The 15,801-nt window shown below is 29.3% G+C and overlaps 1 protein-coding gene across 1 annotated transcript in view; it reads right to left on the reverse strand.

Moving 5' to 3' along the window:
* The window catches only part of LOC111642588, a 103,917-nt gene that overhangs the window by 37,428 nt on the left and 50,688 nt on the right, over positions 1 to 15,801 (reverse strand). Inside the window, exons 4-6 of the mRNA XM_023388948.1 lie at positions 12,056 to 12,135; positions 11,129 to 11,208; positions 4,484 to 4,670 (exon numbers count right to left, since the gene is read on the reverse strand). Coding sequence (XP_023244716.1) covers positions 4,484 to 4,670; positions 11,129 to 11,208; positions 12,056 to 12,135 — 347 coding nt within the window. The remainder of the gene's footprint in view (positions 1 to 4,483; positions 4,671 to 11,128; positions 11,209 to 12,055; positions 12,136 to 15,801) is intronic.

Raw genomic sequence — 15,801 nt, forward strand, 5'->3', positions numbered from 1 at the left:
GGGAATTTTCACATTCCCACAAGAGCAGGAAAAATGTATCCAAAAAATTGGAGACTACATGGAAAAATAAAGAAAAGTCTGAAAAATAATTTGATGTATTTGTTTTTCCAAAAATAAATTAATCTGATATATAAAAAATTGTTGCTCATGACTTTTAGTACGACCCTTGTAGTTTTAAGCAAATCAGTTAAAAACAAATTATTAGAGAAGACAAACTGCATTGCATAATATGTCCATAAATTTTAATGAGGGACTTTTTATTTTTCATTATTTCTTGTGTTTAATTATAGATAATCTTTAATCAGTGCTAACTAATAAACAAAATGACTTATAATATTGTTTCTAAATTAAGACTTTAATATTTTTCTGAAATCTTATATTTCAAAATATTAAATAAAATTATATGAACTAAAAATAGTTATAAAACACTGTTCTCACCAGTGAATCCAGAAGGGCAATAGGGCAATCACCTCTCTTGAAATTTTTATTAGAGTTACATTACCATAATTTCAGGTGGATAACCTACAGATTATTGGTGTTGAAAGATAATTTGAAAGGGGGTGCAGGTTATGCAATGGAGTGAGTTATATGCCAATTTTAAACTTCAGTCATGAGTTAAAATTGATTCATACTGTATGACAGGCTTGGTTGCTTGACACTGATCAGTTAGGATAATGGTAGGCAATCAATCCACCAGACTAACAATTATCTATTCATATATCCACAAAAATTGATACAAAATGTTTAACTATACTCCCCACTATTTTTACAAACCTGACCTATTTTGATGGATTGAGATTTTTTTTAAATAAAAACTTGCAATTAAGATACAGACAAATTGTGTGCAATTATTATTTATGATTAAAAAATGAGCAATTATTTATTGTGACATGATCATAATGCTGGGCTGTAATTTTTAATCATATTTTTAATTTATTTCATTTAAAATATATGCTCTCCACCTCAAATTAGTACTGATGTGTCTTGTCTTGTACATCATACTTTTCTGTCAGCAATGGATTCATGCCAGTCATCTATCCAATTCCTTTCAGGGGATACTTTTTGAATTGAAATAATGTGATTTCCAGTTTGTATCAGAAGTTCATATATAGTTAATCAGGACCTCCTGCCCCTAAGCTTTCCATATCTGGTCTTGAATTTCATTTATCTAACATTGTTCTTGAGATTAAGGAAAGACAGATGAATGACAGTAAGAATTTATAGGTCTACAGTTTTTCAAATTCCAGCCCCATAGTTTTAATATTAATAAAAGTATCTTCTATTTAAACACGAATCAAATAGAACAACGACGTTCTCGAATGATATTTTAAAGAGGAAACATTATTTTCTATATAATTCATCTATTTAATTTTTTCCAAGTTTATTTTATTATTATTACTAGACAATGGAAATTAGTCATAAAATAAAAACGATGTTTCTTGTTTATTTATTTTACACTTAATTTACGTAATTGAGCTGCTCACTTGCCAAATCGATTAACTTCATAAAACAAAAAGTATGAAAATTGATAATATAAATGATTTTTTAAAATTCTTTTTAAACTTTAAATTTAAATAAACATTGTAGAATGTATTTTTATATACTGTTATATTAAAGCATAGCTTTACTTAATGATATACAAAATTAGTTATGCAAAAAATGTAAAAATAATAATGATTATATTAAGGATTTACAAATGGAGTTAATCGATTTGGCTTGTGAACGGCTCAATTGGGGCAGTTCATAAACAGCTGCAATTAAATTACAAAAGTGGCCTACGAGTAAAGGGGTGAATTTCTGAATTTCTCAATAGCAAATTCCCTGTTAAGTGTAAGTACTATACAATACAAATAAAGCATCTTCAAATGCATATTAGAAAAAAGATAATACACTAAAGTATGATTGTGTATTTATGCCACTGTACGAAGCTATTATCTTTGCTAATGCAAACTCAGACTGAAAGTTATTTAATATTTTACATTTTAGACAAATGTCAGTTTAATTAATGTAGAACAGATTTCTACATTATAGTTTAAAAAATAAAACAAAAAGATTATGTCATCTTTAGTTTTGATTTTGTTAATTATTATTTTGAATTAAATTTAATAGTTATTAAATAAAATTATTAAATTTAATCCAAAAATTATTGTAATTATTAGTTAATATTAATATAAGATAGTGATCAACACCTACCTTTAGAAAAATTTATTTTATATTAATTATTAATAGTCAAACTATAGTCTGAAATCCAGAAATTAATATGATTATTATAGAACTTTTGGACTTGGCTGTTTTATGTATATCTACAATGATTTTTTAACAGAAATGAAACAGAAGAACCACTATTCTAATGCTTGAGATGACAACTTCTAAACTGTAGTAATTCTCTTGCTTTCAATGGCTGCTCTGGAGGCACGGAGTATACAATCAGGCAAATTATACGAAGGTTTAATTTTTGCTCTTGCAATTTTCTAGAGAACTAATACATTATGGGTTATATGTCATGTGTTATCCAAACAAAATTACAGTACAGTAGATCCCCCTATAAGACGGTAGATACGTTCCGTTCTTTATGAATCAATTTTGTAGGAATCATAGTTTACGGACTACGGCTGTTTGAAAGGTTTTCTTTCATAAAATTAATCGATTCTAGACTAATTCGACTCAACATTTCCAAAATACGTATATTTTTTTTAAAATAATCCGTATAAACTACGTTATAAACAAAAAATTGTAGGATTACTTACCGAGTGTGTACCCTTTGACTACGCTCGTTGCTAAAGCTTGGTTTCGTCGCGGAACAGCGCATCAAATTGCGGCCGCGATTTCTGATATTATTTTTCTGCGAAAACTTCGTTGACCTTTGGAGACATCATTAATATAAATAATTTTTATGGCCGTTAAATAAGAAATGTTTCTTTCACAAGAAATGTATAAAATTACAGTACTAAACAGACGATAGGTCGCCTAACTCGCCGTAGCGTGACGCTAGACGGCGAAAAATATATATTTAATTATAATAAAGTTACAATAAATTAAGTTAATATATAATTATATATACAGTACCTAATTTATATATAATTAATATATAATTATATGTACAGTACCTAATTTATATATAATTTATATAATACTGTCCAGACGATAGAAATCTCTCCGTAGCGTGGCGCTACGGACGGCGGGTAAGTAGTTCGGCTGCCCGATGACGTTTTACGTATTATAGGAGTTATTTTTACCGTTGTTTACGGATAATGCCACAATTTTTATAGGAATCATAACTATAGGAAACGGTTTTATAGGGGGATCTACTGTATATTTTTGAAATATGACAAAAATGTTAAAACATCAATATAAGTTTCTATAATAAAATTTTAATTTCTGAATTTGCATCAAAATATTTTAATTCATTAAAAACAAATAATAGTTGTATTAATTTTAAATCTATGAAAAACTTTAAATTTTGCTATATTAACAATTTTTTTCCTAAACAACCATGTATTTTATTTTATAATCAACTATTTGTGAAAATAGTTTTGTTCATAAAGAACTAAACTGCATTCATATAAGAAAAACTTTCAAATGTTGAAAGTTGAAATTCAAGAAAAATTTATTAATATGGATGAAAAATATATACAGTAGACCCCCCTATAATGTGGGTTCGTATAATGTGGATTCGTATATCGCGGCGAAAAGATCGCGACCATATTCGTATAAAGACGCTAAAAGCGACTCATAAAATGTGGTAAAACGTCATCGCTGACTCGTGTTGCGACAGAATTGGTTGAATCTGGACCAATAGTGGACAAGCAGCCGAACTACTTACACGCTATGGAGAGTTTAGGCAGATAAGTTGAGTTTACTATCATCTGTACAGTATATAGGCCTAAATTAGGTACTGTAAGTTTAATACAGTACTATAATTTTATACATTTCTTGTGAAAAAAACATTTCTTATTCAACAGCAATAAAAATTATTTCTATTAATGATGTCTCCAAAGTTCAACGAATTTTTCGCAGAAAAATAACTTATCAGAAAACATGCTCGCCGTTTGGTGTGCTGCTCCGCGAAGAAAACAAGCTTAAGCAATGGTGTCGTTGAATGGTGCACACTCGGTAAGTAATCCTACAATTTTTTGTTTATAGCATAGTTTATACGAATTATTCCCAAAAAATTATACATGTTTTGGAAATGTTGAGTCAAATTAGTTTAGAATCGATTAATTTTATGGAAGAAAACCTTTAAAACAGCTGTAGTCTGTAAACTGCACATGTGCCAGGCTGTGATTGGCTCATGTATTTAAGGATTCCTACAATGCAAAATTCTTATAAAGCGAAACGTATCTACCGCGTTATAGGGGGATCGACTGTATAATATAATTCGTATGTTGATAACAGTGAGAAAGTAATCATAACTATTATAGTAACTATAATCTTTAATTTGTAATACAATAAATACTAAAACTTTTGATAATAAACAACTTACTCTTTCTGGAAAATATTTTTTAGGATCAAAATATTTATCTTTATGTCTATCTCTATTATAATTTCCAAAATCAGCTTGAAGTGCATAAGCTGTAAGCAAGAGTGCTCTTTCTTTGCTAAGAGATTGTGAGTAGTTTATTACATTTTGTAATAATTGCAGATAGTAGAAGTGCCTTGTTATTTTATCACTATAAATAAATAAAAACAACTATTATTAAACATCATTTAAATATAACTTTTACTTGTCTTTTGTTGTAAGATATGTAAAGTTAATATAATATGAAATTATTATTTGCAAATAATAACTAGTAATAATGTGTTTAAAGAAATACAAATAATTACTATCNTTCAGAAAATTCCTTTTAACAAAAACAAACTTATTAAAATTTGTAAACTAAAAGAATTGTAAATAACAAACTTTCATTGCTATGCACTTATGACTTTAACTAACTTGTATCTAATAAACTGCTATTTTCAGGAAAACAACTGAAAAAGAAAATTATAAGCAGCATTCAGCTTACACACAAAATACCAAAGAGAATTTTTGGTATAAAAAATTGCATACTAAGTTAGCCCATAATAGATTTTTTTTAATTTTCTCACAGGATTGCCATAAAAAGTAAGAAGCTATCATCATCACAGAGAACAGTGTTTTCACCATACGGGGGAAGTACACGATCTACATTGGCAAACTTTGTTGTAGTAACTGCAAGAACATTTAGTAGAATAAAATAAACATAATTTCATATGAACTCTCAAATTGAAATTACACTGCATAAGTACCATGTTATACAAGGATTGCTACAATTTGTAAACCTGCATTGTACAAGGATTGCCTGTAGTAATAGTTAATTTCAATGTTAAGAAACACACATTTAATAAAAACAAGATTCTTTTATCCAGATAGACAGTGTTAAAAATTATTTCAGTTAAATCAAACAGAAGAACGATGATCCTTACAAGTGAAAATTAATTCAAATAAATAATTCAAATTGTGGTAATAGTTTAGAGATAAAAATACATAGAAAACAAGTAAAATGGCAAAGCCATTTTTAAGACAAGGCTATGTCTCGGAGAGCACAAGCAATTCATGCACAAATCTCGCAATCGCACCTGTTTGTAGAAACAGTCTCAGCATTTCATATTTTCTTTTGACCTGGTTCTTGGTCCTCTGACTACCTACAAGTCTAGTTTATTTTATGTGCATATGATTTGGGCACCAAATACTCTGTGCCAAATTGCAACTCCTGACGTGTACTCCTTCATACCTCTAAGGTGTGCAGCCGTTGACAGCAGTGCAATTTTAAAGATGAGACATAGTTTCGTCAATTATAATACATATATATATTAAAAGAATTTTAAATTATTATATTTTTACTGTCATAGTTAAAATTAATATATATATATATTAATTTATAATATAATAATATAAATATAATAATTTTAAAATTTATTTTATTTTTTATTATTTGACTATTATAATTAAAATTGATTTAAATGTATATTATTTATTTATCTATCAGTCAGAAACTGTTTTCCAAATAATAAAATTTGAAATAATTTAATTGAAATTTTGTTCAGTTTGATTTAAATGAAAAACTCTCTGTTAATCTGGATAAAAGAATTTTATTTTTATTACATACAGGCTTCTTTTAACTTTTCAAGTTTGATAATGTTGTGATTATTATATAGTGGAACCTTACATAACGAGTACTTCGCATAACAAGCAAAACAAATTGTAAAAATTTGACTTGTTTAATGAGTGATGTTTCGCATAACAAGTAACAAGGAAAGGAGAAATTCCAGATTGTGCGCATGTTCCATCAGTCTGTGTTTAGCCCTCATTCCGCTAGCATCTTAGTGTTGCTCATGATCACACATTTTTCCAAACTTGTGTTCACACATATTACATATAAACATCGACAATCATAGCCCATTATATAATAAACATGCCATCTTGTATTAAATTTAATGACCAATTCCAAATTAAATTTTAGAAATGACTAAATTAGAAATTAATTATTTATAATTATTAAATTTAATACGAGATAGCAACATAACTGCCTACCTCTAGTCAATTAATTAATTTCTAATATTTAATTATAGCCTTTACATAGCCCAAGAATTTGGCATATCGTTTAATGTGTTTATCAGACATATTAGCCGTGATTTTTTTTTGTTTTCTGTAAATTGAATTCACATTCCATATTGGTTCATTCCGTGCTAGAAGAAAATGTTAGATTGATTCACACTTCTTAACAATGTATATTATGTAATTTTCTTTGAATAAATGTCATACATAAAATATTGGAGTACTTTTTCAGCATGGAATGCATTATCGTATTTTACATTAATTTCTATGGAAAAAATTGTTTCGCATTACGAGTAAAATTCTGGAACGAATTATGCTCATTAAGCAAGGTTCCACTGTACTAATATACAGTAATACCTTGACTTATGCTACCCTAACTTACGCAAACCCGGAGTTATGTGACTTTCAAATCTTGAAATCTCGTCAATTCATCTTTTGTTTGAGCGCCATGCAACTCTTGATTACTCACTCCCCCCACACTATTGTTCAGCTTACATGTTCGAACGTGTCGTGTGGAATTGACCAAAGCTACAATTTATTTTGTGTTATTTATTTCTATGTTTGTTATATCTACGGAGATTTGAGAGATTCTACTATGTCATCCAAATGAAGTAGAATTGATTCTTCTGTATCAAACAAGAAAAAAAAATTTATCTTTGGAATGTAAAGTTAACATTATTAAAGACTTCAATACAAAAATGAAAATTTGTGAATTAGCAAAGAAGTTTGATTTACCAGAATCAACGGTCAGAACAATTATAAAAGGTAAAGAAAAAATTCTTGAAGCTGTGAAAAATGCTCAATCTTTAAATTTAATAATAATAATAATAATAATAATATTTTAATAATAATAATTTTAATAATCTTTAAATTTAAGCATCATTCGTAAATGTCAGGGTATTATTGCTGAGATGGAAACAATGTTAAAATTATGGTGTGATAATCAAGTAAATGTGAAAAATTGTCTTGTTGATCAGAACACAATGTGCTCTCAAGCTAAGCTGATTTTTGAGAGATTGAAAGAGAGGATGCTGGAGAGGTGGCTAAAGATGAAGAGTTTAAGTTAAGAAGAGTGAAGTTAGTAATGGTTGGTTCAGCTGATTTAAAAGTCGCTAATTGGCATAGCATTGCAGAAAGTGGAGAGGCAACAAGTGCTGATAAAGAGGCTGCGTCTTACTATCCAGAGAAATTCAAAGTTATGATAGATGAAGGTGGCTATACCAGCCAAACCATATTCAATGTGGATGAGACTGGCCTGTTCTGGAAGAAGATGCCTAAAAGAACTTTTATCACTATAATTATTATTGCCTTATTGTCCTTATTTCAATACTTATTATATTTGTCAACTTGGACTTAAATTATTAATAGGACTGTTAAACTGTTGTTAAGTATTAACACAAAATTCAGCAAAAGTTCTCAAAGAAAACAGACTTTCTTTATTGAGTCTCTTAAAGAAAGTCTGTTTTCTTTGAGAACTTTTGCTGAATTTTGTGTTAATACTTAACACCAGTTTAACTGTCCTATTAATAATTTAAGTCCAAGTTGACAAATATAATAAGAACTTTTGTCACGCATGAAGAGAAGACCTTTCCAGGTTTTAAAGCCGCCAAAGATTGATTGACAGTGATGGTTGGCGCGAATGCAGCTGGTGATTGTAAGTTAAAACCTCTCTTAGTTTATCACTCAGAAAATCCAAAAGCATTGAAAAGAAATCTAAAGCTGGCTTGCCTATGATTTGGAAGTCGAATTGTAAAGCTTGGATGACAACTTCCCTTTTTGAGGACTGGTTTGGTCATCACTTCATACCTGAAGTCGAATGTTATTGTTAAACAAATTCCATTTAAAGTGATGCTAATAATCGACAACGCACCAGGTCATCCCCCTGCAACTTTAACTAATTTTGACCCACATGTGAAAGTTGTATTTTTACCACCAAATACAACCAGCTTGCTTCAACTGATGGATCAGGGAGTGATCAAAACATTCAAAGCTTATTACACGAGACGATCATTTTCACATCTGCATGAAGCTATGAGACAAAACAACGAGCTCTCTGTTAAAGACTTTTGGAAACAATTCAATGTTTTAGATGCAGTGAGAATCATTGGACAATCTTGGAATGAAGTTTCACAAAAAACTTTAAATGGCGTTTGGAAAAAACTGTGTCCTTTTTTTTTCACCACTAAAACTCAGGCAAAATCAGTGCCAGAGCCTGATGAAATTGGTAATGTGATTGAAGAAGTTGCCAATCTTGCCAGGCAAATAAATTTAGAAGTGGATAGTGATGACTTTCAAGAAATGCTTGATTCCCACAATCAGGAGCTGACAATTGATGAGCTTATGGAAATGCATGAGCAAGAGCAAGACATTGAAGAACTTAATTCTTTAGACTCAGTTCAATCAGAAGATCGAATGATGGTTGGAAACTTGACAGAAGGCCTCAGTTCAATTGAAAAGGGATCACAAATTTTAGAAAATATAGACTCCAATGAAGAGTGCATTTCTTCTTCAAAACGAGAAATTAAAAAAATTATTAGCATGCTATGAGAAAATTTTGAGAAAAAAAAATCTTTGAGCCTACAGACGAATTTGTTACATTTTATGAAGCCTTCTACATCAAAATAACTTTGATTTACGATTTTAATAATATAATTTGTTATACACGTGTATTATCTAAGATTTTATTAAACATTTTTTTCCAAATTATTGTTTTCTTTAGTCTCCGGCCCCAATTAAAGATAATTTGTATGTATTTATATGCAAAATTTTATCCCAACTTATGTGAATTTGACTTAAGCGGTTATCGCTTGGTCCCACCTATCACGTAAGTTCAGGGTATTTCTGTATTAGATAATTACACAGTTGTATCTTATTTAATGACCATTATTCTACAATGCCTTGTATTTGTAAAGCATTTAAAAGTCTAATAAGCATTTTTGAGTATTTACATCTGCTAGCAATCAGAATCAGCAAACTTATGACAAACTATAAATTCAAATAGCATCTTTATGAGAGACTTCAACCTAACTAGAAATATAGCAATCCTAATAATAGTTCTTGATGTGGATTATTTTTAAATTTGATAATCATTTTGAACAATTAAAAATCAACAATTATCAAAGGATTAAGTCAAAAAATTAAATAAGAATTTGTTATATAAAATGTCTACTAGGACAGATCTTATTAATAGGGCTTATTGTACTGGTGTTCAGTTTCTGCAACTGAGGAAAACTTATTCAGAGGAAACAAACAATCTTTATTGTTCATCTGGTATTTTGCCTGATATTTCACCAGGCAAAATACCAGATGAACAATAAAGATTGTTTGTTTCCTCTGAATAAGTTTTCCTCAGTTGCAGAAACTGAACACCAGTACAATAAGCCCTATTAATAAGATCTGTCCTAAAAGACATTATAGGTGTATAACAAACTGTATAAAATAAGGACATAAAGGCATATGAATTAATAATTAATTAAGGATGTTTTAAATTGTTACAAAGATATTTATGAAAAGTTAATAGGATAAGAAAATTAAAAATATTTACAAAATATTTAGCAAACTCCAACAATCACATTACTCCATTAACAAAGTTTATTCCATGCCTCAACTTAGTACAGTATAATTAATTAAAAAGATAATTGAAATTGATAGTAATACTAAAGCTATTGAGAATGAGAATTTAATTTGAATAAAATGGAATGTACTGTAATAAGAATGAAAAAGTAATTTACTTATTCATTTAAAATCACCATTTGATCATCACTTTTTATTTATTTATTACATTGTAGTAACTTGTATCATTAAAATGTTAAAATCACAAATAGGAAATAATCACAACATAAGATACCATTGTCATTCCTTGAAGAATACATATTTCAAATGAAATACTATCAAAGCTTTTAGTTTTGTTTTCAAATGTCCAAAATTTTTAAATTGATTATTAATTTTAGAATAACTATTTTAAAATTAACAATAAATCAATCAATCAGTATGAATTTAAATGTAAGTGACTGATTCCTTCAATTTATACTGCTTGATTTAAAACTACTGGAGTCTTTGTCTTTATAATGGCATATCAATAATTTTTTTATTTTTTATATAAACTGTAGTCCATTAAAATTGAAATCTTCATAAGCTATTGTTTTCAAGTTTTTATGGAACTCCTCTGGCTAAACTTATTTTTTATTCAAAAATTAATATGTTATTTTAAATAACAATATATTAACTTTTTTGAAAGCAACAATTGAAATTACAGCTGTATGGTGTGTTATTAGTAATATAAATTATATTCACTTTTATATATGTTAATAGTGTTGTTTCTCTCTTACTTTATTTATAATTGATTTACCAAACAATGATAAATAATTATTTTACTTATTAATAGCAAAACAACAAATATATGCAAATATTTGCTTATACAAAATTATTAATAGTAGTGGTAATGTAGCCCAATTTGACTTTAATACAAAATTTTCATTATTTGATAAAAATTATATTATTTGATATCATATAAATAATAATAAACAAATAAAAATTTTAAAAGTATATGTATACTTGATAAGAAGATGGCAGTCTACATAATATTGAATCTTGAAATGCAGAGTTAATAATGGTTTTCCAGAATCATCAACTCCCTAAAAATAAAACAAATTAATATATAACATATATGTAAAATTTTTCAAAATTTATGGAAAATAAAATAATTACTTTCTTACAAATAACTTCTTAATAATAATAAATCACATAATTAATTGATCAGAATAAATTGAGATATTTTTTATTTTACTTAAAGACAGTTTTTATACATACTTAAATACAAATATANTAGTAAAGGCTCTATGCCTTCATAAAGTACATACTTTTCCTTTGTTTAAGGGTATTTGGGCAGTTTATTCTCTGTTGTATTCTCAAGCAAACAATACATACAAGTACAGTACAGTATTTTCTGACTAATAATAAGCATATATTTATAATAAAGTAAAAAGCTATTTTAGACAGCTGGGATTATCCATTTTGATTTTCTAAAAGATGGTTTATCAGTTTTGGTTACGGAAATATCTAAAAAGTAAATATGTTTAGTTGTTTTATTTAAAATCATAAAAACTGTAATCTATCTGTTGATATTGGGTGATCCTAAGCAACAAGCAACTAAGTAATCAAACTAATGACATAATTCATTTCATATAAAATGAATTATACCATTGACTTACTTACTTATCTTCTTGCTACTTAGAAAGCTCCATTATTTTAAATTGAAATTTACACATTTCTGTAGTTAGAATAAATTAAAATATTTCTGTTTCATTTAAAAATCAATAAGATTTAAATAAAACAGAAATATAATTAATATATGTTAATAAATTTATTAATTAGATATTTATCACAGTGAAGGTATGTAAAAAAAGTCAAGAATTATGGATATTTGCCACAGATCAAGTTTTAGTTCTGTATTAATATCAAAAACAAGTAATAGCAACTTACATAACCATGTTGTGCTTTCCATGATTTTGGTGCTATTTTGGAGATCTTTAATGTTGGATCTATGAATTGATATTCATCTCCTAAAAATAAATTTTACAAATAATCAGTTTATAATTTAAAATATACAAATATTTTGTAATTTCATATAGACAAGACTATATCTTGTTTATAAAAGTGCAGTGCTGTCCTAGCTTACCAGCTTAGGCTACGGTTACTGTGGATGTGAATTGTGATGAAATCTTGTTCTGACGAGTTTACAGTCCAAACAAACAAATACCTGTTTTCCAATGACAGTGTTTACTTTAGCAACAAAGGGCATGTCAGAACATGCACGATGTAGTCAGAACCATTTGAGCATTCAAATGAGTTTGATTTTTTCGTGCGTTCTGATGTTGAATTTTGAGTGTTTTGGTTTTTTCAACATGGATATTGATAAATTAATTAGTTTTAGTTTTGTGTTCAAGAATAGGTGTTTGTGGGACAGGAAAGACAAAAACTATCACAACAGAGATATTTCTCGGCAGAGACATCTCTCATTCAGAAATACTCGAAAAACTTTTGCGGGTTGTTCCACAAATCTTGATGTAACATTTGGAACTCTCTCTTATTGTCTCTTGTGGAAAATAAGTGGTTAACATGCTCTGTTTTCCCACCACCTATCAACAAAAACTTAATCAACGGACTTTCAAGAAAATAAAACTCATCAAGTTCGTCCATTTTGCTGGAAGGCAGAAACGTACTGACTATCAGAAAACGTGCACCACTGTGCACATTTTCTGATGTGTACCCACCTTGTTCTGACTAGGATTTCGGATGTACTCGTCAGAATTCGCATCCACAGAAACCGTAGTATTAGAGATATGAAGGAGTACATGTCAGGAGTAGCAATTTGACACAGTATTATGTGCCTAAATCATGCACGCATAAAAGAAACCAGACTTGTAGATACTCTGAGGACAGAGAACCAAGTCAAAATAAAATACAAAATGACAACACTCTTTCTATAAACAGGCACTAGCACGAGATTTAAGCAAGAGATTTATGCTGGAATATTGATACATATTGAACATAAAAAAAAACTGAATGACTTCAATCCAGTTATTCCAGCATAAATTAAAATTAAAAATAACAAATTTTTTGACTATATGGAAAATTTTCTAATTAATGAATTTGTGGATACAATATTTTGTGTGTTTGATATAAGAACAATTCTATATATGGAGATAAGGGTGTACCCAATGAGGAGCAGCTGCCCCTCCCTAGAATAAAAATTAAAGTGTAGTAATTGACACACACAGCCCAGACATATGAATTTAGTATCAGTTTGAATAACAAATATTATGACTAGATTAGAGCCTAGAGCCATCTGTCATGAAATCTTAGAACTATTTCACTGTTCACTGCTATTCTTGTACTCAAAGAAACTATGAGTTGCCCCACTCTAGTTTAGATCCTGGGTAAGCCGCTGTATGGAGAATAACAACAACTGATCAGTCACAACTTTACAAGTATAAAATGCATTTAGAAATGAACTTTCTTAAAGTATGAAAAAAGTAAAATATATGACACTTGTTTAATTTCTTCACATTTCTGTTGTAAACCATTCATAATGGCTCTGCTAGCTGCCACATTCACAGCATGTTGCCAGAAATCAACCAAGGCTTATGCATTACTTATCTAAAGTTGCAAAAAAAAAAAAAAAAAAAAAAAAAAAAAATTTTTTTTTTATTAAACCCATTTTTTTACATTATTTAAAAAAATAAAAAAAAAAAAAAAAAAAAAAAAAAAAACAAATTGTTAAGTTACAAAGAAAACTTTTAAGCACAAAACTTCAACTTTTAATGTCAGAAATCTGAAGGTAAGGGATAAAAAGTCAGAAATAAATGTTTTTAATAAGCATTGTGACGTTGGCATAAAAACAACATTGTGACGTTGGCATAAAAACAGTCAAAAATTTTCTTCAAAATTAGCTCAATTGGCAAATCACATGGCAACTTACCCTGTGTCTATTCAAATTTTGAAACAATTAATAATTGTCAAAGATAGTAAGAACTTGACTGAGGAATTTACAATTGTTGATACAGTAGAGCCCCGAAAACTCAGCACTCAATAATCCGGCAGTCTGGATAACTCAGCCACACCCTGGCAGGACAAAAAAACCCCTAGTTAATTTTCATTATAAACAGCTTTATGCCTCAAAGTATTTTTCTGAGATCTGTCTTATCAGGTAAATTACTGTACACTGTGTATTCATTAATTTTCATTTTCATGTAGTAAAGGCTCTATGCCTTCATAAAGTACATACTTTTCCTTTGTTTAAGGGTATTTGGGCAGTTTATTCTCTGTTGTATTCTCAAGCAAACAATACATAGAAGTACAGTACAGTATTTTCTGAGGAAACACTCGTACTTATTCTTTTTTAACCCCATTCCTGATAACCCAGCATTTTCACAAACTCGTCCACCCTTTGGTCCACATTAGGCAGAGTTTTCGGGACTCTACTGTATAAATAAAGTAATGCTTATAATTGGAGCTACTGTCTTGAACTATACCTCAAACAGATAATTTCGATATAGACTGCTCTAACATGAATGGCAAGTTTGAAATAAAGGTAATTTTATCAGATTTTGAAATTTGTTTATTGTATGACATAATAAATCTTAACTTGGAGTGATTATATAGATTTATGCACTTATGACACTGCAGCTATGGCAGGGAAAAATAATGGCCTTGTAACTCAAGTGAAAGCCATAGCTCTAGCAGTAAGATGAGCCTGTGTATTGAACTGACAGGGTTAGAACCAAACATTAATCATTTTGTGAAACTGGAAACAAGCTCAAATTTCACATTGATGTTTATAGTTTGTGAAAATATGGAAAACATATATTTTTTAATTTATAACAAATATATGTAGTCTTCAACCAATATCCGGCGTGAAAATTCCAAACTAATATTGGCAAACGCTTTCGATGCCCCTCCTGGGCTCACTAGAAGTTCAAATAAGGAAGGTAATCACGTGCCTTTCCGAATTATAATTTCTTTATCATTTATATTAGTGGAGATATGTTGAGAGATTCATTTCTTCTTTAAGATTGATGCAGGTTAGTTTGCGATCTGCTTTGTAAATTTCCATCGCTTCCAAAGTTCTTAGATGTTCATGATGACGAGTGGTGCGGATGACCCGTGCCTCGTTAAAAATCGGGGTTATGTCTGGGTTTGTTGCATATGTCGACAATGCCATCGTATATTTGTTGTGGGTGATGTCTGCTTTATGTTCCTTTATTCTGGTGGCTAACGGATGCTTAGTGGACCCTATGTAAATTATTTGCCTTTGCCATCTATCGTCCATTAAGGGAATGGTGTATATTCCCGGTAGCCTGTTCGGGTTATGGGCGTCTTTTCCGTTTCTTAATAAATTATATATGGAAGGGTTTCTTCTGTATGTAATTTTAATTCCTTTTTTCTTTGCAATTGAATTATATATCGTTTTCATTTGTGGGTTGTACGTTACTGGGACCCTTTCCATACGTTCTTTATCAACTGCTCCTGATGTCTTTTCTTCATCTGTTTTACTGTTTATGTGAAGGCACTGATTATATAATTTGTCTATTAAGTTGCCATAACCGTGGTCTTTAGCGACATCTCTAATATACGCTAATTCTTGTTGTAGAGCGTAGGTCGTGGAAGAGTGGGAATAGGCTCTTTCTACTAAAGTCCTGAATGCCGCTATTTTGTAAGAGTACGGG

This window comes from Centruroides sculpturatus, unplaced genomic scaffold, assembly GCF_000671375.1.
Source record: "Centruroides sculpturatus isolate CEXI.00-Female unplaced genomic scaffold, Cexi_2.0 scaffold3, whole genome shotgun sequence".
In the NCBI taxonomy this organism is placed as follows: Eukaryota; Metazoa; Arthropoda; class Arachnida; order Scorpiones; family Buthidae; genus Centruroides; species Centruroides sculpturatus.